Below are 26,466 nucleotides of genomic sequence, written 5' to 3' on the forward strand. Positions count from 1 at the left end.
TTCCATTTGAAATTAGTAATGTAAGAGCTCATTCCTGAATGTTAGCAACCCATGAGTGACTCTGATACGTTGATCTCCAGAACTGCCTCAGCAAGTACTGTATTTACTGATAGGTGCAAGAAAATACACAATAATGTTCTGAAATTCTACAAAAGACTGACTTTCAGGTCCCAAGGCAGGGACCAGTGTAGACTTGCCTAGCCTGTGCATTTCTGTGCTGACGTAGCGAACTCTTCCAATGAATCTGCTTTGCAAAGCTGTCTAAATGCTTTTCATTTTAAAATACTGTTCTGCATCACTGCATTTATTAAAGAAAGTAGGTAAGAATAATAGGAAGAAATTATTAGATGAGAGTAGGTGGGAGTATGTTCACTGAGAAAAAACATTGTTAAATAATTCATGCTTAAGTGCCGTCTTTTCTTTTTTAAAGAACAGAGTTCTGTAATTCACACTTTGTTGCCTCATACCATTTAATTATTGAAGAATTCTTGTACAAATGAATAGTTTTATCCCTATAGGTGACTTCCGCCAGATCTTTTGTCAAATATGTCTCAAAGAAGAAGCTGGATCTGAAAAGCCGTGCTTCATAAGCAAGTTGATGCTATGGGATGCAAAGCTTCATAAAGGTTTGTGTATCTATGTTGCTATAAACTGAAGAGGCAAATTAATTTTTCATGTGTGCAACAAATGTATAAAAGTAAATAAGTGCTATGTAGGTGGAGTTATGTATCTTTATAGTTTTTATATTACGGGTTTTGATACAGCCTTTATTTTTACAGCTGAGGTAATTGATATTTTGGGTTTGTATTTGTCTCCTAAATTTTTCCTACTTTATGTATTCTGAAGAATCTTTTCACAAGATGTAACTTGATATGAGTGACTTGATACTTACCCTGTGTTTTAAATACATACCAATAAATGTTAAGAAGAGGGGAAAAAAATGAATCACTTTGTTCATATACTTTGTAACCATTTCAAGGCTTTTAATGATTTTCAATTATAATTTAATACTGTTCCTCTTTTCCACAAAAAGCTGCATCTCAGTACAATAAAGTGGTGTGCATTGTATTGGCTCTTCACAGGGGCAAGGAAGGTTCTTCATGAACTTATCTTCAGTAGTTTTTTCATGGAAATGGAATACAAGAAACTTTTTGCGGTGGAATTTGTGAAGGTAAATGGCTATTTGCTTTCTATGCTATGAATTTTTACTAGCCTTGTAAAATTTTCCCCAAACCTGAAAATTATTTCAATATAAATAATGAATTTTCAACAAGCAGAGCTTCAACAACTAGCTCAGCCTTTATAAAGTTTATTAATTCTAATATCATTGGTTTTGTTCCTTCTAATAATTTACATATACATGCTCATTTTGCATGCAGTCTTGTTAGTATTCCCGTATCTTTTGAAATGACAGATGAACTGCAACTGGTCTTTCTATTTAAAAATTAGATATACTAGTTAAGAAATATATAAAACTTAAGACCAACTGTCTTTTTGTTTCAGGGTGAGGCTTTTTAATCCTGGTAAAGGTGACTGACGCTTCATGGTTTTCTCTTGACTGAAACAAAGCAAACAAAGGCTTGTGTTACTCATTGTACACATCTTTTATAGACAGCTGTTAAATAACTGTCCATGCAGTTCACTGCAGGAGGAAGACTTGTTTTATAATAAGTTAATGTCTTTTATTGATCCTTTTTTCAGATATTTAATTTCTTTTCTCGGGGAAGACTGGTTGTAGGAGAAAAAATATTTTGGTTCCAGTCTGGCAGAACAGTTAAATTTGTGCTTATCTTCAGTATTAAGGCGGTGGGGCACATATTCAATGCACCAAAGCAATTAAGGACATTGTGCAATTTTTGCTGTTTGAACTGCTTCTATTAGAAAGAAAGAAGGACATTGAGATGTACTTCTTACAAATAAAGTAAACATTTTTAATTAATGCTTGTTATATTTAATTTTCCCAATATTCTTTTTTCCTAGTATTACAAGGCCTTGCAAAAAGAATACATCAGTGATGATCATGATAGAGTTCTCTCTGTGACAGCACTCTCGGTTCAGATGTTCACTGTACCTACTCTGGTATGTACAGCCTGCCTCCGCTAGAAATGTAAAATAAATTTGAGAATTGCTAGCAGTACCACCTTGGTAGACTGCTGTATTTGGCAGAGAATCTTTATGCATTGCTGAGTTGAAAATGAATGATTTTGAGGTTTATGAAGGTCAATATGAAAGCAGGAGCTTGAGTTTATGTGGAAATTCATTACAGAAGATAGAGGGAATGCAAATAAGTAGAAGTTTTAGGCAGCATCGTTCTCTGCATTAACTTTCTGTGTTCATTTATTGTTCGCATTTACCTTCTTATGTAACTCTAAAAACTTGGGGGAAAGGGGCAAAAAATGGTTAAATGTCTTTTTCTGTGGGTGAAATATGTTAAATCCTGGGTGTAGGGGGAAGTAGGTTTTGAAGATTGTATGTTTTTTGCCTGAAACGCTAATGTAAAAGTCCTTTTCTACATGACCTTTGTAGAAAAAAATAGCACATCTGTTACATTGAAGCTCTCAGAGTGAGTAAACATGCTAAGCTGATAGAAATTGTGTTCATACATAATAAATACTGTGGGAGTTTTTGTAGCTTGGACTCTTTAGGAATGCTTAAAATAATTTCTAATCAAAAAGACTAGATTCAAAGGAAAAATTATTTTGATAGTTCTCTTCAACAACAGTAGGAAGAAAAATTTTTAATTTTCTTCTTGCAGGCCCGACATCTTATTGAAGAGCAAAATGTAATCACCACCATTACAGAGACACTCCTAGAAGTGCTTCCAGAGTACCTAGACAAAAATGACAAGTTCAACTTCCAAGGTTACAGTCAGGACAAACTGAACCGGGTATATGCAGTAATATATGACCTCAGGTAAGTGTAAGGCTGAGAAGATTGAGCAATTCTTAGAAAACTGGCAGTAGGATGAGGTGTTTCAATTCAGGAATCTGATGATAAAACTGTTTTAAAAACAAACCCAAAACACGCATGAAAAGCTAAGGTTTTGTTTTTCAGTGGAAACTTAAAATTTTGAAGTACCAAAATTATATTCCATATAGACAATTTTTGATGATTTTTACAGGTGTCATTCCATATAACAATTGAGTTAATAAAATATATCTAAGTTATCTAATTATCTAAGGCAGTATGGGGAAATTTGGCTTCTATTCATTATCATTCTGGGAAATGTATAATCTGTATAATCCTCATGTACTGAGCATTTTCCACTCTTTCAGGTCCCAAATTACTCTAATACTGAAAAATGTGAAAGTGAACCATCCCAAATACCTTGGAATTAAAAAAAAAAAAAATCTGTTAATTTCAAAGGATGGAGTAGTACGAAGCAACTCCAGTGTTGGGTGAAAATTTTAAGAGGAGTTTGAGATGGGGAGGGTGATGTAATGTGGTGATGTAGTTGATTTATTTTAAGACAAAGAATACCTGAAATACAAGCATAAGCAGAAGATGATAATGTTTTCTTTGGGGACAGGTATGTCTTAGTCAGCAAGCCTACAATATGGACAGACCGTTTGAGGGAGCGGTTTTTAGAAGGATTTGTTTCTTTCCTAAGGATTCTAACTTGCATGCAGGTACAAGACATTTAATTTCTTTCTTATATGCTGTTATAAAGGTTTTTACAGCACTCTTGTTTGCTCATATTTTTGTCCATAGCAATATTGTGGGTATAAATGTGCAATTAAGGTGGTAAATTCTTCAATCCCTGTCTTGGGCAGGTGAAAAAGTAATGTTTACTTTATAGAAGTAATATCAATTTTAGCTACATGTATTTGCACAACCTATATTTTACCATTTGCTTATGTGATTTTTGTGCTGTTGTAAGACTGTGATCACTAATTTAGCTTGAGTATTTTGTGGCGTTCTCCATTTCAGGGAATGGAGGAGATAAAAAGACAGATTGGTCAGCACATTGAGGTGGACCCTGACTGGGAAGCAGCTATTGCTATACAGATGCAGCTCAAGAACATTCTTTTGATGTTCCAGGAGTGGTGTGCCTGTGATGTAAGTATATCAACTGTCTTGAGTTTTTACATGTGTGCCTTTTGTGAATGTTCCTAAGTGCTTTTTAAATAAGCTCACTATTGTTCAATACAGATCTCCACAGAAAATGAGTGACAGAATTAATCTGTGGTGTGACAAAGAGAGAAGGCATCTCAGAAGAATATAATCTTAAGCTGCACAGGGTATCAGGCAAATTCATAAAGAGAAAATACTTCTCATAATTCAAGATTTTGAGAATTAGGTTCATGACCTCACTGTCAAGTTTTAAGGTTTTGAAGCACATGGTGTTAATTTTTCGTTGCAGAAGTGAACTGCAGAAACTTTGTGCTAATCGGGCAATTGCACTCTATGTAGTCTTAATCAGTGCTGGAGCTCATCCGTGTGCTGGGGCAAGGAGAAAATTGTAAAATTTGTTAACTTAAAGATACTTTGAAGTGGATTTTTTTCGGTGTGGTGTTTTGTGGTTTTTTTTTTTTGTCCCCAGTAGGGAGAGACAGGAAGAACTACAGCAGTTCAGGAGCTTCTTCATCCAATTTGGGGTGCAAACTATGTAAAATATTAAAACATTGTGGCTTAAATAAGCACATAGATTTTTAGAGCATTTGACAGGGCAGCTTTTTTGGACAGAAGCATATTGTCAGTTAGCTTTAGTCGATACTCCACTGCTCCAGTTCAGTACTGCTCAGTATTAAGAAACAGTAGTAATTATATTGTGGATTTTTAGTAACTTTATGCTGTCAGGAAAAACAAGCGAGGAATTTTAGTGCATATGTATGACTTTTAAATATAATGCTATGCATTTATTTTAAATTCTAGGAAGAGCTGTTGCTCAAGGCATACAGTGAATGTCATAAAGCTGTGATGAGGTGCAGCACAAATGGCCGCTCACGGGAAAAGACAGTGTTTCACTTGTGTGGCCATACGCTGGAGAGCAGACCTTACAGAGTGTCTGCAGATCCTGTCAGCATACATTTACCACTGTCTAGGACTCTTGCTGGTAAGTGGTGTGTTTTGTTTTGATTGCTATTTGAATTATGTTTATCATCCATCTCTGTTTATTTATTCTAGAAAGTGTTTAGATTAAGTGCTCCACAGACCAGTTGCTCCTTGATTTTCTGACATTTTCATGATCAGGCAACCCTGTTTCCGAGATGTCCCACTAAGCGAAAGTGTGTGTTTTGTTTTGGTTTGTTTTTAAAAAAAAATTTCCATGGAGGTTAGATAACATTTTTTTAAACAGGAGAGAGATAACAAAGTAAGACAAGAAGGAAAAGTTTCATATTTTAATGAGAACTTCAGTTTTCTCTGGAATATTTGAATTTATGTGGTTCTGTTTCTATTTCTACCTGTTTTGCCTAAATGAATGTTCATTATTACTGTATCTTGAATTTATTTTCCAGCCACATGTATCTTAGGACTGTTAAAATGCTCCTCCTAAAAGACATATGTTTGCAGCATGCCAGGACAGATTTCCAGTCAGAATACAAAGGACCACAGCAGTGGGTGATCACCACCTTCTCTAGAATACAAATGAAATCATATGCTATTATTAAGCTCTAGATTTTTTTTTATCACATCATTTGATACCATGATACCATCTGCTAAGCCTTGTAGTTTGAAATTCAGTTATTACTGACAAATGATTTAAATGTGAAAATAAAATTTTGCTAATACTATTTAGCATCTCAATTTAAATGGTTTTAATGAGTTCATAAAATGAATAGATTTATTCATAAAGTAATAGATTGCAAAACTGGTAAAAACTGTTCTGATAATGTAATCTTCTATCTTTAAAAAAAAACACTCTGCCTCTTTTTCTGTAATTCTCTGAGTTGTAGATGATTTAGCTAACATTTAAAATGGGTTGTAGGAGAAACTTTACTGATGTCAATTTATTTTCTGATTTTTTTCCTATTGATTTTGTAGGTCTTCATGTACGATTAAGCAAGACTGGAACCATCTCAAGATTGCACGAATTCATTTCCCCTGTAAGATTTTTTTCTTTCTTCCCTCCCTGACCCTGCTTTTTGTGATACATACTCTGGGAAGGAAAAAGCCTAAAATTATATCCTGTAACTTTCATGACACACACAGAAGTTACTTTGCATCTGTCAATGTGTCTTTGTTCATTAGGACTTATGCTTTTAAAATCACTGACAGACTTATTCTTGCCTGATTTTTTTTTTCTTTTTCTTTTTTTCTTTTTTAAATTCTAGGAAGAATTTCAAGTGGAGCTGCTAGTAGAATACCCTTTGCGATGTCTTGTCTTGGTTGCTCAGGTTGCTGCAGAGATGTGGAGAAGGAATGGTCTCTCCCTGATAAGCCAGGTACTCCCTACGATATTCAGTAGAGAGTTGGTTCTAGTGGTGTATGCAAGTAGTAGAGAGAGGTGGTAGATGCCCCATCCGTAGAAACATTCAAGATCTGGTTGGACAGGGCTCTGAGCAATCTGATCTAGTTGAAGATGTCCCTGCTCACTGCAGGGGGGGTGGACTATATGACCTTTAAAGGTCCCTTCCAATCCAAAGATTCTATGATTCTATGTCAGCACAGCTGGCTGGAGAGTCGCCTCATGCTCCATGCCTGGTCACAGGTGATAAAAAGAGCTTTGTGTGTAAAGAGAACAAGTTCAAGGAAAAGCTTTAATATCATGCTGAGACGGCTCGTATAGCACTTCTGCTCTATTGGTTTGTGTCTTCTTTTACATGCTCTTTTTTATCATGATATTTGTGACTAGAAAGATAATTTCTTTAAAATCACTTCTAAAATGTTCCTTTTGCTTGGAGCCCTACAGGAGAATTCCGGGATTATTTGCAAGATTCTATTCCTTAAAAAAGCACAGAGGATTTCCACAACAGAGAAAACATTTTCAGATACTCCATTACCTAATGCTTAAAAATACGGCATTTAATTTATTGAGGCATGTGTTCATTTTCATTATTTATGGCATCCCTCAGAAGACTAGATCTAAGGAAGAAATTTTTCACAGTGAGGGTCGTGAAACCCTGGCACAGGTTGCCCAGAGAGGTGGTAGATGCCCCATCCCTGGAAACGTGTCAGGTTGGACGGGGGCTCTGAGCAACCTGATCTAGTTGAAGATGTCCCTGCTCACTGCAGGGGGGTTGGACTAGATGACCTTTGAAGGTCCTTTCCAACCCAAAGGTTCTATGATTCTGTTTCTCAGTAATGCTCCTAGTGATGGTTTCCTCCAGTGAACAAGGAGGTCATGGGGGTCACTCCTACACTAAATAGAAAGGTTTCAGGTGGGAATTTAGATGACTTGGTTTTATTTTCAGCTTCATCGGTAGCTTGCCTCCCCGTATTAGACAGGTATTTTCATCTCTTACGACTGTTTCTGACTCTGTGAAATGGTATTAATGTTACTGATGTCTACTGTAAACTACTGTCAGATCCGATAAAGAAATCACTGCATAAATACTGTTAATACTGTTGCTTATAACACAAAATGTTAGAAGAATCTCTTAGTGTATGGTAATCATTATATGCAAAAGCTAAACTATTTTAAATTCATACTGATCTTTTGAGTGCCATATAACTAGGCATAACAAACATTTTAGAATACTTGCTGGCTTTTTTGTTGCAAGAGTAAAGGTACCCCTAAGTACTTGCATTTTGCCTGCTTTGGCTTCACTTTTTTTTTCTTTGATGGCAGAAATTTTCTGTGTTTACCTTTCACAGGACCCTTTAGTGAAATCAAAGTAAATATTGATAGCTCCCTGTAGAATTATCTCTCCAAGAACTGGGGTGGTAGGAGGATGTTTTTACTTTAATCAGTAGTAGCCATTAGAGTTACGTTGTCGTGGAAGGGAGTATGAAGAAGTACAGCATAGACTTTCTCTGGATAGCTGAAAAAACATTTTTCTCTTCCATCAAAGCACACATTTATTTTGAAAGAAACGTGGGACTTTCCCGTAGTCAATAAAGGTGCTGTACAGTTTAAAAAAGCCTCAGACATTGTGGTGCACATTCGATAGTGTATTACTTTACTTCTCTACTTAAATTTTGTTTTCCTATTTCTCAGGTATTCTATTATCAAGATGTTAAATGCAGAGAAGAAATGTATGATAAAGACATCATCATGCTCCAGGTATAATATTCTGAATCATTGCTTGCTTGACTCGTGTAATTTCCATGGAATTCCTTTTAATTTTAATTAAATTTATGATGTAAAAAAATTTTCATGGTAAAAGAGTATTTTTCATAATCAGTGAAGAAGTGTAATAGTAACTGGTGTTCATCTTAGTTTGGGTTTTTTGATAGATAGGTGCATCTCTTATGGATCCAAACCAGTTCCTCCTGCTGATACTGCAAAGATACGAGCTTGCTGATGCTTTCAAAAAGATGAAGCCCACCAAAGATCAAGTAGGTGGCAAGTATTTCTGCTGATTACTTTGTTTGCTTTTACTGTATGGAACAGTAATAAAAACTGGCTACTGTTGATAACTGCATTTTTATCACCATGCTAAAAGTCAGTAAACACAGGACCTAGTGGTTAGATAAATCATCTTGTACTCAGAATTTGTAGAGGCTTACTCAAAATTAGCAAACAGTTTTTGCCCTCTTTGACCTTTATTTCATAGGGCACTCACCAAAATCCACATAAATTACTTCTCTCTGAAATTCCAATGTGTCTTACGCCATATTATGTGTTCTTATTTTGGCTGAAAGTTTCTTGAATTGTTGTGCTACTTCTTGAGGCTTGAACTTTCATGTAACCCTTCACCTGTGATACATTTCTAGCTGTTGTTTCTTTTTTTGCATGTGAATCTTGCACTTCAGTTGCAGAATAGTATCTCCTCTACAAGTGCCGGCTTTTTTCCAGCTTGTTAGAATGAAAGTTTCTTCTTACAGTACAGTGCTTCAGCTAAGTAGTGTATCTGAAGGCTGAGCTCAGTGTCATTTGGCAGATTGTCCTGCCTGTTTGTTTTGTTTTTTTTTTCAAATGGTTTTCTCTAATTCTTGTAGGATTTGATCAAACAATGTAATGTGTTAATAGAGGAGATGCTACAGATTCTCATCTATGTTGTGGGTAAGTGTCATTTCTCTCTACTGTTGTAGTAATGGTTTATTACAGTTTTTTACAAAACAAGCTTGATGACTTTTATTAACATAGATGCTGTGGAGAGGATACTGGAGAATGCCTGTTTTAAATAGATGATTCAGTAACGTGAGTATTCGTCAACTGGAAGCAATAGGGGTTGCATAGTGAAAAAAGCTGTCAGATAACTTCATAATTGACTATTAAAGTAGGATATGAAGAGAAACTCCATCTCAGCCCATTTTGTTAGGAAGCTAGGCTAAAAAGCTTTTTTCCTCTCAGACACTTGGGATGGGTTTCTGGCAAATGCAATCTTATACTATGAAATATCCTTGCAATAGCATTAACCTCTGTGCAAAATTCAGAATTGCTTTATAATTGTCCCATTTTCTGTTCTTCTCATTTTGATTCACTCTGGTAGGGGAAAGATATGTGCCTGGAGTGAGTAATGTGACAAAAGAAGATGTTATCATGAGAGAAATCATCCATCTGTTATGTATTGAACCAATGGCTCACAGTGCAATTACCAAGTCCTTGCCTGAAAATGTGAGTCCTGGTTTATTTACTTTTTTCCTTAATTTACTTTTTCTTGTTTTATGTCTCTTTCTTCTTTACCTTCCATATCTTTATATTGAAGCTTTTTATTTCTGATATAAAGCTCAAATATTGGTTTTAGGTTTACAAAATAGCATGATAAAGGGGCTTACACTGATGTAAAGGTAAATGTCATGGATTCAAGTATGCTTTAATCTGAAGAGGCTTGTATGAGGATTGTGCTTTTTGAAGATGTGGAATTTTTTAGAATATTCAGCTGTAGTTTTCCAAGATTCAAAAGGAAAAGTTTTAAAATTATTTCCTCTTTTGGCTCTGTGGAACCATGCAGCTGGATTCCATTCTGCCCTGCATACCATCAATAAATTTGATCCTGTAGTTTTGATCACTTAAACCTCTGCAGATCCATTGGAAGTCAAGTATTGTACAGGCCTATTCAAAAGCACAGATTTCCTTGCCATTCTATTCCAACTGTTGAAAATTCAAGCAAAGGAGAGGGATGTGGATTAGATTTTGTAGCCTGTGCAAGTTTTCAGGGCTGGCAATCAAGGAAAAAAAACCTTCAGTTTTATTGTAAATTAAATAGCCTGGAATATTATCAGAAACCACATTCACTGTTTTAAGAGACTAAAAATCTGGTTGGGTAAAGCAATACTCTGTTTGTGGAGATCAGCTCTGTCATAAATAAAATTTTATATGATTAAATATTATCTGTCTTTCATACTTCCTTGTATCTTGTCAATTATGAATATTTGCTTTCTGAATAACAGTGGGCAAAATATATTAATTCATGAATTAGGGAACTGATATAAATTTGTATGTCTATTTGTGTAATACCTAGTATAATACTGAAGATATTTGAATCTTTATATATTTTTCCCAAACTAATTTTTTTACCAGGAGAACAATGAAACTGGCTTGGAGAATGTAATTGATAAAGTGGCTACGTTTAAGTAAGTTCTGAATATTGTTTTATAAGTAGCTTGAATGTGAAATAAGATCTCTTCGATTGTATGGGTTAAGCTGCACTACACACTCTGTTCAGATAATATTTTGCTGTCTTGAAATATATACGCTTTCAATTATGCATAGCGAAGAAAAGTGTGTGGAATATCTGAAGCTGCTGTTTCTCTCCTTTTACCCCCTCTTTCCTCAAATTCTGTTTGAGGAATCTCCAGGAGTTTAGTAATCTCAAGTCCTAGTGGGAAAATCTTCAACAGTTCATTTTATTTCAAAGGTGGTTGGGAACCTTAACAACTCACTGTGCCTTTGACAGGCACCACCCAATCATTGGTTTAGATGTTATTTAATTGTTAACTTGCTGTAACTTGCAGATGGGAGTTAATTTTTTTTTTTAAATATATATGCAATTATAGATCAGCTGTAGCAGTTGCGAAAAACTAGTTCAAATGTCTGCTATTTTTGTCACAAAAATGTCTTGTAATATTAATTATTCTAGTACACCTCATTTTAAATTTCATGTGGCTTGCTTGTTTATGTTTAATCAAGGGCAACCATAGGTGTACGTAGGAATTTTGCTTTGGGAATTCTATGGAAGTTTAAAAAAATCTCACTGGCTGGAAGGTAGCTCTTTGTATTACTTGTTTTGTACCTTGGTTAAAGAAAGTGATTAATTTTATATAATAGCATCCAGTGTCTGAAATTCTGAGCCATAAAGTTAAAAAGAATTTACCTCTCAGAGGCTATATGGTGTGCTGTAGATGGTATAGACTAGAAATATTTTGCTGCTGGGTAGGATTTACAGTAGAAACATCTTGAAAATTAAAGACTGATAACTGTATTCGCTCTGTGCTCTTTATAAGTTAATGAAGCAACCATCACTATTCCACTTATTAGCATTTCCTTAAAAAATAAATTGTGTTACTGGTTTGTTTGCATTCAAAGATGTGCTGAACATACATTATTAATCTGTATGTTATGAAATATTTATCTGTAAGGAAACCGGGTGTATCTGGCCATGGAGTTTATGAACTGAAAGATGAATGCTTGAAAGAATTCAATATGTTCTTTTATCACTACACCAAGACCCAGCACAGCAAGGTAAGCAGTGTAAGATTCACTTTCAAAGGTTAAAAAATAATACCTACTCATCAGTGTCTAAAGAATTTTGCTGAACCAAAGGAATTGCTGAAACGTTTTCTTTAGATTCCATTAAAGAGTACATGCAGCTAACTTCAAAACTAAACTTCCGGTGAAATTAAGATTGCTAATACAAATTGACTTGGTGTGGTTTGTATTAGTATCTTCCCTATGGCAGCTTCTGTATTAACTCTGTTAACTGTTTATACTAACAACAAAATCTGATAAGAATTCTCTTTGAACTGGAAAACCCCAAACTTTTCTTTTATTGAGGAAGCAAATATGTCCAATTATTTATCTCTACTACAAATTGAAATGCAAAATGCAATATTGTTAAACAGATTTCAGACCAAATATTGACTATGTATCTTGCCACATTTCTAGTTTAGGGTTTCTCATTGTTTCATTGCATACTTCTGTAGAGATGCTGATATGACAACACTGCTTTTTCTGTAGGCTGAACATACACAAAAGAAAAGAAGAAAACAAGAAAACAGAGATGAAGGTAAAAATTTGAAACTGATGACTCAACAAATGTGATAATTCAGTAGTGTATGTAGTTGTGCATACAAAATGGGCTTTTGGGACAGGTCTCGTGACTGAATCATGGATAGTTGAGTTCATATTAAATTTGTTATGTTTTGTAGTAAATATACTTAATTAGCACCTGACATTTCTCGTTTCCTTTTTTTAACACAAAGACGGGAGTTTTGGAATATTTAGTTTAATTTTGCTGTAGACAAAATATCATAGTACCCATTGACAAAATGAACAACTTAAAGTTTTTTTGGTGGAGCAACTAAGAGGCAAAAGTTTATTTTTTGTAAGTAGTTTCTCTAGCACAAAATTGAGACATAGTAATGCCATATAGAAAAGGTTGCCACAGGAACTAGTGCTCATATCTATTCTGTAAGTAGCCTGAGACTTAAGTTTATAAATCAAAATTTTCTTTTTTATGAGCTGCAGATACATATAACAATAAACCCCCATGTTTCTATTGTAACACAAATGTTATTTCCCTTTTGAGTTTACTTTTACCCATTCAAGTCATGAGCATTAATTGAATTGATTTGAGGAAGACTTTGTGAGCTGAATGCATAAGTACAATGAACAATTTAATAAAATCCACTATCACCTGCTTTTGTGAGTTGCAACAGATAATTATTTTTATCATCCCAGATTGCTGTTCCAGCTGAATACCTTAATCTTTACTTCCTACTCTAAAGCATATATTGATTTTTGTGTACAGTCAGGGGCAATACAGCATTTCATACCTAAGATGGTTAAAATTCATTCTCAGTAAACTTTATTTGCTTTGGGTTCCTTTTAGTTGAAAAACTGTGGAAATGAAAAAGAAGAAATTGGCATTGTCATTTAGGAAGGTCACAGTTAAATCAAAAATTACCTTCTCCTTGAAAAAAAATTTTAATTTCCTTCAGTTGTAAGTAACTTGGAAGATTGACAGATGGAAAATAATTGAGGGGGGAAAAAAAAATCTTCCGATTACTTTTTGTTTTTTCCTCCACTGTTTGTTTTACACAGTTGACAGATTTTTCAATAGTGCCTTCTTAAGTTTTTTTGTTGGTTTTTTTTTTTTCCTTACCCTGTTCATTTTAGCAACTTCAAATGATAGGAGGGATGTTTATTTTGTAGAACTTTTAAGAAATGCAGATATTTAGATGTAGTTGTCAGAAACTCACATTCATGTAATCAGACAATACAGTTCCAAAATACAAAGATAACTATGTTGATGTGTATTCCCCTGAGGCTACCCATTTTGTTGAAAATACTTTGTGCATATGCTTTTATGTGGCTGTGTTGTCTCTGTCAGTAACTTGTTATAATTCATTCAGTCTAAATTGTCAAGAGATTGATGGTTTCGGAGATACTGCATTCATAGAAGTTTTCTGAAAATAGACATCAGGTACCAAAAGAAGACTTGGGTCAATGATTCCTGGTAGGGAAAGGCTGTGGCATTAATTGAGCTGCTGTTAGTGGATACCAAGATTCCAGGTGACTTCTGGGTGAGACGCCACATCACACAGTTTTAATATTAGCTCAGAAAATGTACATAGCTAGAAATGATCAGAATGCCCCAGACAGGAAGAATATTAGCCCTGGCCATATTAGGCATGGGACACTAAAGTGAAACACCACACTCGGGAAGATCCAGTGCTCACTCTTGTTTAACTACTTGAAAACTTTCTGATGCAAAACACAAACACTGTATGTTTATTAGTGATACATAAATGTTAAGGCAGTCCAAATTATTAAAGATTTGCATTTAAAGATACGACTAAATACTTGTGATTGACTGTTTAACTTAGCTTGCATGTGTTCTATAATAGAAGTACTTGGTTTTGCTAGAGATAAAAGCTGACGTAAGTGAGCGATTGTGTTTGAGCATGATTTTGTTAATTTAAAGGTCCAGTTGTTCTTTCGCTAGAATTAGTGTGTTTGTGCTCTCTACTTTTTGCCTGTAATCTTTGGGATGCCAGTTTGTCCATATATTTGCACATGTCTGTTTTCTAGCATTGCCACCGCCACCTCCTCCAGACTTCAGTCCTGCATTCAGCAACGTGGTGAGGATTCTGAACTGTGACGTTATGATGCACATACTGCGGACCATTCTTCAGAGAGCAGTAGAACTGGAAACTCACTTGTGGACTGAAGCTATGATCCAAATGGTATGGTTAGCTTTGGTCATCTTCCTATGTTTATTCCTGTGTTGACTGCTTATGATAGGACCAAAATGTGTAAAGATAAACTTTAAATTTGAATGATTAAAATTGATTTTTTTTGTCCCCAAACCTGTTTTATAAATAATTAGAAGTATTTTCTGTGTCGGTAAGATTTATCTTTACTGTAAAATAGAAATGTGAAACACAACAGTGTTAAATTGGGAGTATTCTTTAGTTTCTATTTTGCTTTCCCCCTGTGTTGCCTCATCACTGAAGCCGTTTCAATACGTAATTCTCCTTACCTCATGTTTTCCTTGAAATTTCATGTGCAAATAAGTAATCCTTTGATTACCTTAAAGAAATTGAGTTGCTTCATCTTGTAAGCTGCAAAGTCTCCAAATACATCTCTGGGGTCTTGGTTGTGAAATAATGTAATTTTATAAATATTTAAATATTTTATTTTACCACAGTGACTTTACGCTTAAAATAATTGCTGAAGTATTTTTTTAAATATATTTATAGGATTAGGACCTGAATTTACACACTGGTTCAATGACTCAGTTTTGTTTATTAGAATGCATAGATTATTTAATTGCCTTGCCTTACCTGCTAATCTTTGGATTATGGAATTAACCAGATATTCATAGATTTGTATCAGCGGAATGACAAGATTCATATGTGACTAATGTAAAGTGTGTGCAAGCTTATTAATTTTAGTGCAAGTAATACACAGGATAATTGTATTGTGCATTGTTGTTTCGCTTTCCATGTCCGATCCCTGCACTTTTTCTCATTTCTGTGTTTTATCATGGATATAATCAGCATATAGTACAGCACTATATTAAACATCCTTATTTTATATGCCAGTTTTCCATTCTAACAGTGAATGAGATTTACTATTTTTCTATTTTTTTTAGGTGCTTCATCTCCTTTCATTAGGGTTACTAGAAGAGAAGCAGCAGTTACAGAAGTCTCCAGAAGAAGAAGTAACCTTTGATTTTTATCACAAAGCAACACGTATGTTTCATTTTCTTTAAAAGGGCAGAGTAAATTAGGCTAACTTGATTTTGTAAGGAGAAAAATAAACTAGAAGAAAGTAGTCAGTGATTTTAGTCAGAAAGGATTTACTTTTTGCTATAGAATTAAAACGTGCTAAATTTTTAAAAAAACAAATAAACAAGAAATCAGGTTTGGACTAGCTTCCTTTTGTTCCCAGTTGATATGTTGAAGAGGAGATGTGCTTCTCTTCCTGGGAAAGAAATGGCAAAGTAATACTAGTGTTAGATAACTGAAAATGGTTCTTCGTTTGCAAGAACATTATCGAAATGGAAGCTAAGAACTCCTTGAAAAATGACAGTAGATTAAAGTGAACTGTCTCCATCTTTTGTGCTCCTGAGCTGTACAATTATTGATTTACCTGCAAGTTAGGACATTTACTATGGAGTGTCCTGGTTTCAGCAGCACAGAAACAGCAGTGATGCCCTGGCCATCTGCCAGCCCAGGCGCATCGCCTTTGCTGTTACCAAAATGTTCCCAGGCCCAGCAGTGCAGCAAGCAGCAAAAGCAAAAAGCAGCCACTAATGAGCACTAGACTCGAACATACAGTAAGGCAAGCAAGCCCCATGGCAAGCACAGGAGACTGCCAATTAATAGCTAAACAGCAATAACAGCTATAAATTCCACCTAGCACATTCCAATCAAACCTGCTGCTATTTCAAATCCTTTGAGCCCCACATTGGGTGCCAAAAAGAACTGTTGTGGTTTAACCCCAGCTGGCAACTAAGTACCACGCAACTGCTCTCCCATTCCCCTCTGGTGGGTTGGGGTAGAGAATTGGAAGAGTAAAGGGCAGAAAACTCGTGCGTTTAGATAAAGACAGTTCAACAGGTAAAGCAAAAGCTGTTCACGCAAGCAAACCAAAACAAGGAATTCATTCAGTACATCCCATTGGCAGGCAGCCATCTCCAGGAAAGCAGGGCTCCATCACACCTAACAGTTCCTTGGGAAGACAAATGCCATCCCTCTGAATATCCCCCCCTCCTTCTTCTGCAGCCAGGTTTATATACTGAGCATGATGTCTTATGGTATGGAATATCCCTTTGGGCAGTTGAGGTCAGCTGTCCCAGCTGTGTCCCCTCCCAGCTTCCCATACACCCCCCAGCCTTCTTGCTAGCTGGCCAGCATGAGAAGCTGAATGGATCTTGACTGCTTAGCAGCAAATAAAAACATCAGTATGTTATCAACATTATTTTCATCCCAAATCCAAATCACAGCACTATACTAGCTCTCAGGAAGAAAACTAACTCTGTCCCAGCGGGAACCAGGTCAGGTAGTGATAATAGAAGCAAAACTTAGTGGCTATGAAGTGTGGTTTTTTTTCTTTTTCTTTACTTTTCCAAATTTCTACAGAGCACTTCCTAATCTTACATTCATGACTTGTGAGTGGGAGTTGGAATACACATTTCCTAAATAATCTTTCATATTACCTAGAGTTTCTCCTTTACTGTATAAGAATAAACTAAAAAAAAAATCCATTATCGGGTTAAACATAATTGTCACTTGAGAGACAAAACAGAGATAAGAATTGTGAAGTAAAATCATAAAATCATAGAATCATTTAGGTTGGAAAAGACCTTTAAGATAGTCAAGTCCCACCATGAAGTCCACTACTAAGCCATGTCCCTAAGCACCACATCTACATGTCTTTTAAGTACCTCCTAAATAAACAAACAAACACATAAAGCTGCTCGACTGCCTTTATTTAGTTTTTCAAAAATGTTGTGTAAAGAGGTGTCACTGAGTTTGTTAGTTTTAAATTTTTTCTTATTGTTGATCAAGGAGAAGTATTATCATCACACTGAACATACTTATGTTTAAGAAGCTTCATGTCAACTATAGGAATACACTAAAATTGAGACAACAGAGAATTCTTTGCCAGCTTTAGTTTTGCATAACCAGAAAAATCAAAGGCCCACTTATACATAAGGGATACAAAAATAGTATTTTTATAAGAAAACTTTTATTGAAGTGATTTTTAAAAAAATAAAGAATTTTTGGTAACATTGTCTCGCTTCTAAAAATGTGGAAATTAATTTCAAATGGAAAGTGCTGCAGAAGAATACAATTGAAGAGAATGGTCTCGATTTTAAAGCATGCTTGTGTTAGAGAATGGCCTAAAATCTTATGAGTTGTTACCAACGCATGAGGAAGCAAATACTGTAATAAAATAGTTTTTGTGATGGAAATAAAGTTGTGCACACTGGGCTGTTAACAAACTTACATAAGCTAGAAGAGCTTTACTGCTCCTCCTTGAAGCAAAAGGCAATGTTTTTCTCTGTACTTCTACTCTTGGAAGCAGCAAAAATTATTGATCTAAAAGGGGGAGAGATTATACTACATTTAACGGGAATAAACAGATCAAATTAAAACAGAAATGTAACTACACAGATTGTATTCATATATATATGGGTGTTATATAATTAGCAATATTTTAAGGTATGTCCATAGTTGTAAATACATTCAAATGTTGAGGTTGTTTTTTCCCCTGAAGACCTATGCTTTTCTATTTTTCTCTCATTTGTAAAGGAATGGGAAGCTCGGCCCTGAATGCTGTGAACGTGTTCATGCTTCTGGAAAAATTAAAGAAAGTTCCTCAGTTAGAGGCACAGAAGGACACAGTCAATTGGATACTGCAGGTACACAAGGGGCAGATAAGTGTGATCTGATTTTAGTAGTTTAGAAAGCGTTTATGAAAGATGTTATGATTCCTACATATAACGCTGTAACTCTCTAACAGCTGTAACGATTTCTTGAGAAACTTAATCTGTTGGAACATTCTTCCTCCCCCCCCCTCCACACCCCCTGACGAGATGAGGTTTCTTGAATACTGTCTTACACTGTCTTGACACAAGTCATTGTACTTGCTGTTTCTACTTTCAAGTATTGGGTCCATTTTGCTTAAGTAACTGATTCCATTAATGACATTTTTGTACATAATCTTTATTCTTTCTGTTTCTGTTGCAAAATAACAGCAAGTGATGAGCAAAAGTTATTAACTGGGAAAGTATTTTAGAGGCTGCTTTTATTAAGACTTGAGTAATTCGGATCTGACTAAAGGCTACACTGTACATTTGACCTGTGGAATTTTTCTATACAACTCCCTGCCCTTAACCAGTAAGAGATGGGGAAAACTTCTAGAGCTGTGACACCTCCTGTAACATGGGAGGCTGCTGCGTCGACTTAGCAGGAGTACTACTGTCCTGTTCCATTTTGGGCTTATTGTTTTAGGTGGCAAACGTAGAAGACAGTGCTATTGGAAAAGAGGGTAAGAATCCATAGTAGGATTCCAAAACGATCTTGATCTACTAAAATTGGATTATCCTGGTAAATTAGGGAGACAGGTTTGAAAGATTTTTTGAGAAGTTATTCTAAAATTCTAAGGGCAAAAGTAAAAATGTAGTATAAAAAGTGTATTTAACTTTTTAATGAGATGCATAGTAAACATAGAATATTTAATATTATCAAAACATCAAGATGCTTATTAAAGATAGCTGGGGAAAATAGTAAATGAAAATTGAAGGCTCAGTCTGAACTAATTGGGCATATACTGGAAAGCTTTCTGGTCCAGATGTATAGGTTTTTGCATGATTTCGGTGACTATTGCCATGGGATGATACACATCTTACCTACTTGAAATAAGCTAGCAGTCTCTGTCCATTCTGCTGATGTACAGATGCTTTAGCTGCTTAGCAGTATTAGAAGACTGGAAAATTTGGAAGAATTTTACTTGCCTTCATACTGAGCAGTGCTCATCAGATTCAGGATACAGACACAGCAGTGTATGTGCACAGGAGTACACATACAGTCAGTTAGATGTTTTTGTTATTTAGAAGTATGGCAGTTGGCTTCATCCATTTGAAAATCTGAAAATAATGTGAAACTAAATATCAAGAGGTTTAATCCTGTCTATGTTGTGTTAAAAGCCAAGTTGCATTTTATTTTTAACATCTAAGTCTCTATTCCTAGATGTTTGATACAGTGAAAAGATTGAGAGAAAAATCAAGTTTGACAACAGTAGCAGCTACATCAGGGTCAGAAACCACAAAAAGTGATGAGGTAATAATTTTTTAAAAAGTTTGATGGAAGCCTTATATTTAATGTTTTGAATGGTTGTTTTCAAAAAGGTGCCTAAATTTATTTTTACCAAAAATGATAATTAAAAAAATATTAATTTCTGATATATTGCTTACAAATAGGATTTAGGTTCCAAGATTAATATTTTTAATAAATGAAATTTATGCTAAGCATGTTTCATGAAATTATAAGCAGCTAATGTGGTTTTGGTTGTACTTACAAGTCAAATGAAACGGGGGGGGGGCGGGGTGAGGGGGAAGGAAGTAATTTGTGTTCATTTCTCCTTGTTTTATCTTTATGATTTGATCACCTTTTCTATTATGTTGTCATTCTACAATAATTAGAAGTACAAATCCACTTAAAATGATGTTTTGTAATTTACATGACCTACTAAGAGGTTAATCAGCTTTGCCTTGATTGTATAAAGACATCAGGCTTAGGTGACTAGTCTGTCTGAGTATCAGTCTCTACCCCCTTCTCTCAAAATAACTTTTGAATCCAGTGGTCAAATGACACAGTGAAATGCAGATTTCAAAGATTACTGGAGTCCCATGAGGTGTTTTTTTAAATTGTCAGTTGAATAGAAAAAAAGAATCCGATTAGCCTTAGATAGTGTGCAAAGACAGGCCAGTTTGCTCTTACACATTCTGTTTGGCAACAGCTTGTTGCCAAACAATCTCTTGGCTAGTCATTGCACACATAGGTCTAAACTTATCACAGCATATGCTATGTTTCTTTTTTGAGAATGGTGGCATATGATATCTGGTAAGGTAAGGGAACAAAATATAAGAGTCAGTAAGAAATTACACTCGGTTCCGCTACTTGTGGAGCAATTTGTTGTTGTTTCATTTCCTCAAAAAGTAACGGTATCGTGAATAGAAGCAATATGTAAAATGTTGAATTTGTGCCTTAAGGAATTGAATAAAGGGAATTAGGTTCTATATGTTTTGACTGAGTCTACCTGTGTGTTTTAATTCAGTGTTTCCAAAGCATATAAACACTTCATTTATAGTTTTTTGAAAATAACGATAGATGGGGAAATACTGGAAGAGGAATAGTTTTCCAGTCTACAATAAAGAAGAATAGGGGAAAATACAATCCTCAGATGCATAAAATGCTGCCACAAAAATGTAAGAACAATGTTGTCGATAGATAGTTCAAGATAAAATTTTCTTAAATTCCTGTGAGGGAGTTACAGAATACTCAGTAGGGTTTTGCTTATGGGGAGAACAACAAAGTGCTGGAGAAGGCTTGTGATGTTCAGCTAACTGAAGTTTCTTAAGAACAGACAAGCACCTAATCAAAATGGGTCAGGTATTATTGATCCTGGCTTTGGGCAAGGGATTGTACTAGTTACCTTTTATGGACCCCTCAGAATCTTTCTTCTGACTAGGTTAATGAACACAGTCAACGTTTAAGTTTTACATTTTTCAGATAACTTTTTTTTTAATCATTAAAGTGTTGTCAGTTAAGGAACTTGATGTCAGTGGTTAAGAATGCATGTAGTTCTCATTTTTTTTTATGTTCTCTGTTACCTGTGATTTCTTTATTCTCTTTCATTGTAAGACACAAAGCACTCAGGATAAAGAGAAAGCTGAGCGGAAGAGAAAGGCAGAAGCAGCTAGGTTGCACCGTCAGAAGATAATGGCCCAGATGTCTGCACTGCAGAGGAATTTCATTGAAACCCATAAGCTCCTGTACGAAAACACACTGGAAGCACAGGGGAAAGAAGATACTGTTATGGAGGAAGAAAGGTAAGAAAAAACAGCCATCCAGAGTTCTAGTGGGAAGCGTTCATTACCAGCTACGCAAGTTCATTACGCTACATAAAAATTTTGAAACTATGTTCAAGGGACAGATTTGTGTCACCCCAGCCAGCAAACCTGTGTCTCTATTTACTTTTAAGTCATCTTTATTATATGTGAACTAGCATGTGTATGCTAATGTAAGAACAGTGGACTCTTTTTGTAGAGCAGCATAAGATAAACAGTAAGAAAATTATTTCTTCAAATGGTGGATACTTATTCTGCTTAACATTTGAAAAAAATGTCATCAGAAAGCTGCTGAGTTGACAACACTGTAATTTTGGAGGTAACTGTCTACCTTATATGAAAATTTAAGTATTTAATTTGGAAAGAATCTGAAAGCCAACATGCCTTCAAGTTAAGTTGCAATGAAGAAAATACCGTTTTTGTAGCTTAAGTCACTGATATTTCTGTTAGTTTTAAAAATCTAATCTCATACTGAAGATGTTTGGTTTTTATTGGTTATAATTTTGTTGGTATGGATTTCTCCTGTTCTAGAGATGCTTCAGCAATGTAGTATACCTAATACAACTCATAATTTGGTCTAATTAGGGCTGTACAAAACTAATCAGGAAAAAAAGTACAGATCACTGCTGTGTGCTTTGATCTTTAATACATTGTGTTCTGTAAATCGTTGAACTCTGGAATAAGGAATATTAAAAAAAACAAGGAAGCTTATTGTGTTACAAAGCATTGAATTAAGGTAGTAGCATTCATTTTCACTGTCTTCAAAAATGGGAGACAATTTTAATGCATTTGTAAGATTAAAATATATTTAATCCAATCTACATTGAATACGGCTTCATGAATTTCCAGCTGTCTGAATTAATTTGTGTTATTCTACATTAGCCGGCTTCTACTTTCTCTTTTTAAAGAATACTGCATTTTAGTGAGGATTGAGGTGTTTCTTCATTGTTTGGTCATCATTTGGTTTTGTAAAGCACTTTGGTATAAAACCAGAAATCTCGGCAGTATATGACATTTTTAGATACTTGGAAGAATAAGTTTGTTTAGAAAAAGCCATCTGATTATTCTGTAATCTGTGTCACTTATGGTCTTACAGCATGTCTTCGGCAATTGATTACTCCAAAATTGCTTTGGGTCCCAAACGAGGTCCATCTGTTGCTGAGAAAGAAGTTCTGACCTGTATTCTTTGCCAGGAGGAGCAGGAAGTAAAGTTGGAAAGTGCTGCCATGGTATTATCTGCCTGTGTCCAGAAATCAACTGCCTTAACTCAGAATAGGAGCAGAATTCTTGAACTCTCAGGGGGTATGCAGTTTTGTTTTTTTAGACCACAAAAAGTTCTGTACCTAGAACTCATAGCCTTTGAACCTCATTAATTCTGTATTCAACCAGATTGCTAAATGGATTACCTACTTAATAAAAAGAAAATGAAAATTTTTAAATTGTTCTAAAATCTACTCTTTAAAATTTAAAAATGAGAAGTGTATGAAGGTTTTTTTAATTTGTCCCTGGGAAATCAGAAAATTTTTTAATCTCACAAGAAGATTTTTCTGAAACTTGGAGATTTGATAGGAGTGGTCACTCTGGAAAAAATCCAAGAATGTTAACAGTATCTACTTATTCAAGTACAGCAGCAAACTTTCCCTATATGGAAGAAACACACGAACATTATCAGAGGCCAATATGGCAGCCTCAGGAGGTTTTGGTTGTGTGCTGTTGTTTTTTGGGGTTTGTGGCTTTTTGTTTGGTATTGGGTTTTTTTGGTGGGGTTTGGGTTCCCTACCCCCTGCCCCCCACCATGTCAAAGAAGTAATTAAAACAGCAGCATAAAAAAATAGAAAAGTGTAAGCAAGGATCATATGATATCATCTGATGAATGAAAAAAAATGAATACAAGAGAATAATACAAACACAAGAGTTGGAGTTGCATAATAGCATGTTGGTAGCAGAAAACACAAAACCCAACAAGAATATTTTCTTAAGTAACTGTTGATTAAACATGAGAGAGATTTTGGTCAGTTGCTTAAGGGAAAGAAAGAAAATAAACAGAAGGAAAAGGGAAAACTTAAGTACTCACTGACTTTTTTGCTTTTTGAAAAAGAAAATTAATAGTAATTCAAGATCAGATGCTTAATGGCCATTAGTTTTAACAAGAGAGAAGTGCAGTCCAGAATAGGATAAGAAAAGTTGAAACAGTATCTAGATACCTTCAGTGTATTCACCTTGGCAATTATTAAAGTAATATTGAAAGTACTGTCAGAACCATTGTCTTCAGTATAATCTTTAATTATTTATCAAAATGCATAGGAGATAGTTGAGATCTCAGAATGCTAAGAAGGGCAAACAACTGTCTAAAAAAAACCCACCAAAAAGACAGAAGTGAAATGAGAAAGTACTAAAAATTTGAGTATTCTGTCCAGCCTGGATGCACAGAAGTATGTTGGATCATAGTCACTATTATTAGTTTATAAGACAATATAAAAATAAAGCCAGACAATAAAGCAGTAATAAATGTCAAAAATGGATTTGTCAAGAAAAGAACTTAGTAAGCCACCCTAAACCTTTAACCAGGATAACTGGTTTTGTGGGTAAGGAGAAGGTAAGCTAATTTATTCTCGTGTTAATTAGAATTTTTGGCTCTGCCCTACTTGATACACAGTCTAGGCAAATGTTATTTAGGTGAAATCACCCCAAGGTGGATATAAATCTCATCACAGAACTACTAGGTTGATTCAAGCACACTATAATATTAAATAATAATTTAAAGTTAAAAGTTGTAATTTTTTCCCCTGTAAATTGAATTATGTTTATTTTAACACAGATAAAAATTAAAATAGCTGTTAGTTATTAAATACTTATTAATCAATATACATTCTCCATGTATCTGCCCATATCTTGTTACAAAGCTGAGTCAGTAATTATTTTTCAAATGCTGCTTATTCAAGCAACTACTATATAAGGAATAAGGATGCAGTGTTGAAAGATAATAAAATTGGAGGTCTGCAAGCAAGTGCTCTCAAAATGTTTTCTAGTTTGTTGCCTTTGCATGGCAAGGGTTTTACAACTTGTAGTTTAAATTCCTACTTATTTTCAAATACTTTTTTTTCTGTTTTATAACAGGGTATTGTTGATTTGTGGTCAGCTCATAAAGTAAAATGAAACCTATGTCCTGGTTTTTTTTTACACTGCTGTCTAGCACATAGCTTTAAATTCTGTGTTTGTGCAGTTCATTATTCCTGCTTTAGTTTAGAAGTACACTCTTGATTGTTATCAGATAGAATTCTAAAGCAAAGGGAAGTTCAGCATTGTTTCTTATTTCTCCAGGGTATTACCCTAGTCTGTCATACTTGCAAACCTTTACTGAATTGTTTTGCTTGATAAGATGTTTTGTGTTTCCTCCTCTGCGTCATTAACAAATACTGAATAGTCCTAAAACCAGGACAGACTCCTACAGAATCCTGTTTGACCTTTTTTTTTTTCCCCAGCAGTGAACCACCAATAATGGCAATTTTGAGCCAGCTGTATAGAAGTTTTATCTAGGCCATGTACTAATTGCATCCATTTTTTTTTTTTCCTCTCTTCTGTGGTACTCTGAAGTACAAATTAAATCCTGTGCCCTTGTAGTCAGATGCACTTGTAAGCTTTCTGTAGTGACATGTTGGGCTATTGAAATAACGGAAAAAAGAAGGGAATGAAGTTCCTTTTCCTAAAGCCACTTCTGGATATTATTTATAGCACTTACTCTCTACTGCATGGTCCTCTGCAGCTCATCAATTAGAAGAAGGCCTGTAAGAGCTCTTTTTTCACTGAAGATCTAAATAAGTGGAAAAATGCTTGTTCCCACAGCAGAAGTGCAGATAGTGGCAAATTAGTGTTATTACTAAAGTTCACTTTCTTATTTCAGTCTCCATCTGATTTAGAGCAGCTCCAGCCGCTGTCAAATAAAATTATATTTTCAGTGCAATTTTTGTCCTAGGGTTTTTTGTGTTTTTAATTTGTCTTTTTCATTTTGTCACACTCAGTTGTATCTGTTCACAATCATAAACAGTCCACTAGATGAGATTTGAAGGACTGCTGTTGTTCAGCTCAGTATTACTTAGATATCTTTAAGGGGAAAATGGAATCTCACTTTGAGTGCATATGCAGCACAAAGACACCGTTACGTTCTCATAATGTTTTTGCTGTTAAGAATTATGCAAGATTAATAAGACATAGACTTGACTTTGTTATTCAGCAGTGCTGTTGGTGTCAGTGGTTTGAAAACATACGGGATTAGTTGGAGAAATGCCTAATCTTTCTTGTCCTTAGCAGTTTGATTTTCTTTCATTTAAGACCACAGTAACAAATACATTAAAAACTTCAGTGATAGTGAATCCAACCACAGAGCTATTCCAGTACTGGAGTACCTTTTTTTTTTTTTTTTTTAAAAACCAATTTACTATTGCTTTTGGATTTTGTCATCTTTTTCTTTGAAATTACTGGAAAGCCTTCAGTATTTTAAGTGGGCTCTGCTTGTGATTACTTTGCTGGAGTATTGGTCTGGAAAAGCTAGCCAAATGGGATTTTAATGTGACTGTGAGAAAATAAAATCTGAAGGCTTGTGTTCTGAGTATACTGTTGTTCGTTTCTGTTCTTACTGATGGGAAATTATGTTACTGTTTCAACAATTTCTTTCTGCTGTGTCTTCCTAGATACGCTAGATCCTCTCTTCATGCACCCTGACTTACCCTGTGGGACCCACACAGGAAGCTGTGGTCATGTGATGCATGCAGCCTGCTGGCAGAAGTAAGGATGTGTCTTTGCAGCCTTTTTATGTTTGTTTTTTATTAATCTATTTTCCAGAACATCTAAGCGTACACTGAAAACACAGTACAGTAAGTGGATATTTTATTAAAGAGCCAAAACTATTTGTACTCATCTAAAAATGAAATATGGCACAAGGGACGTTTTGACCTAATGAAGAAAATGATCATCAAAAGTTTTCAGTGCCTTCTATGACCCAAAGAAGAATCTCTAAGGAGTTACTAATTTATGCAAATAAAACCAATGGGGTTAGATTGGTCAAGAGTAAGAAACCGTATCTAGTAGGTTTCTTTTTAGCAGTCCTGTGAGA

General features: G+C 35.0%; 1 protein-coding gene across 1 annotated transcript in view; it reads left to right on the forward strand.

The window, feature by feature from the left end:
- Positions 1-26,466, forward strand: part of UBR1 (ubiquitin protein ligase E3 component n-recognin 1) — a 61,076-nt gene that overhangs the window by 14,240 nt on the left and 20,370 nt on the right. The window contains exons 8-30 of the mRNA XM_010293457.1: positions 519-626; positions 1,083-1,171; positions 1,981-2,079; positions 2,756-2,913; positions 3,530-3,629; positions 3,931-4,059; positions 4,876-5,056; positions 5,986-6,047; positions 6,276-6,386; positions 8,102-8,167; positions 8,341-8,442; positions 9,046-9,109; positions 9,540-9,664; positions 10,571-10,623; positions 11,629-11,731; positions 12,227-12,275; positions 14,303-14,457; positions 15,369-15,468; positions 18,037-18,146; positions 19,477-19,566; positions 21,151-21,338; positions 22,453-22,658; positions 26,045-26,138. Of these exons, the coding sequence (XP_010291759.1) occupies positions 519-626; positions 1,083-1,171; positions 1,981-2,079; positions 2,756-2,913; positions 3,530-3,629; positions 3,931-4,059; positions 4,876-5,056; positions 5,986-6,047; positions 6,276-6,386; positions 8,102-8,167; positions 8,341-8,442; positions 9,046-9,109; positions 9,540-9,664; positions 10,571-10,623; positions 11,629-11,731; positions 12,227-12,275; positions 14,303-14,457; positions 15,369-15,468; positions 18,037-18,146; positions 19,477-19,566; positions 21,151-21,338; positions 22,453-22,658; positions 26,045-26,138 (2,542 nt within the window). The remainder of the gene's footprint in view (positions 1-518; positions 627-1,082; positions 1,172-1,980; positions 2,080-2,755; positions 2,914-3,529; positions 3,630-3,930; positions 4,060-4,875; positions 5,057-5,985; positions 6,048-6,275; positions 6,387-8,101; positions 8,168-8,340; positions 8,443-9,045; positions 9,110-9,539; positions 9,665-10,570; positions 10,624-11,628; positions 11,732-12,226; positions 12,276-14,302; positions 14,458-15,368; positions 15,469-18,036; positions 18,147-19,476; positions 19,567-21,150; positions 21,339-22,452; positions 22,659-26,044; positions 26,139-26,466) is intronic.

This window comes from Phaethon lepturus, unplaced genomic scaffold (assembly GCF_000687285.1).
Source record: "Phaethon lepturus isolate BGI_N335 unplaced genomic scaffold, ASM68728v1 scaffold10678, whole genome shotgun sequence".
Taxonomy (NCBI): Eukaryota; Metazoa; Chordata; class Aves; order Phaethontiformes; family Phaethontidae; genus Phaethon; species Phaethon lepturus.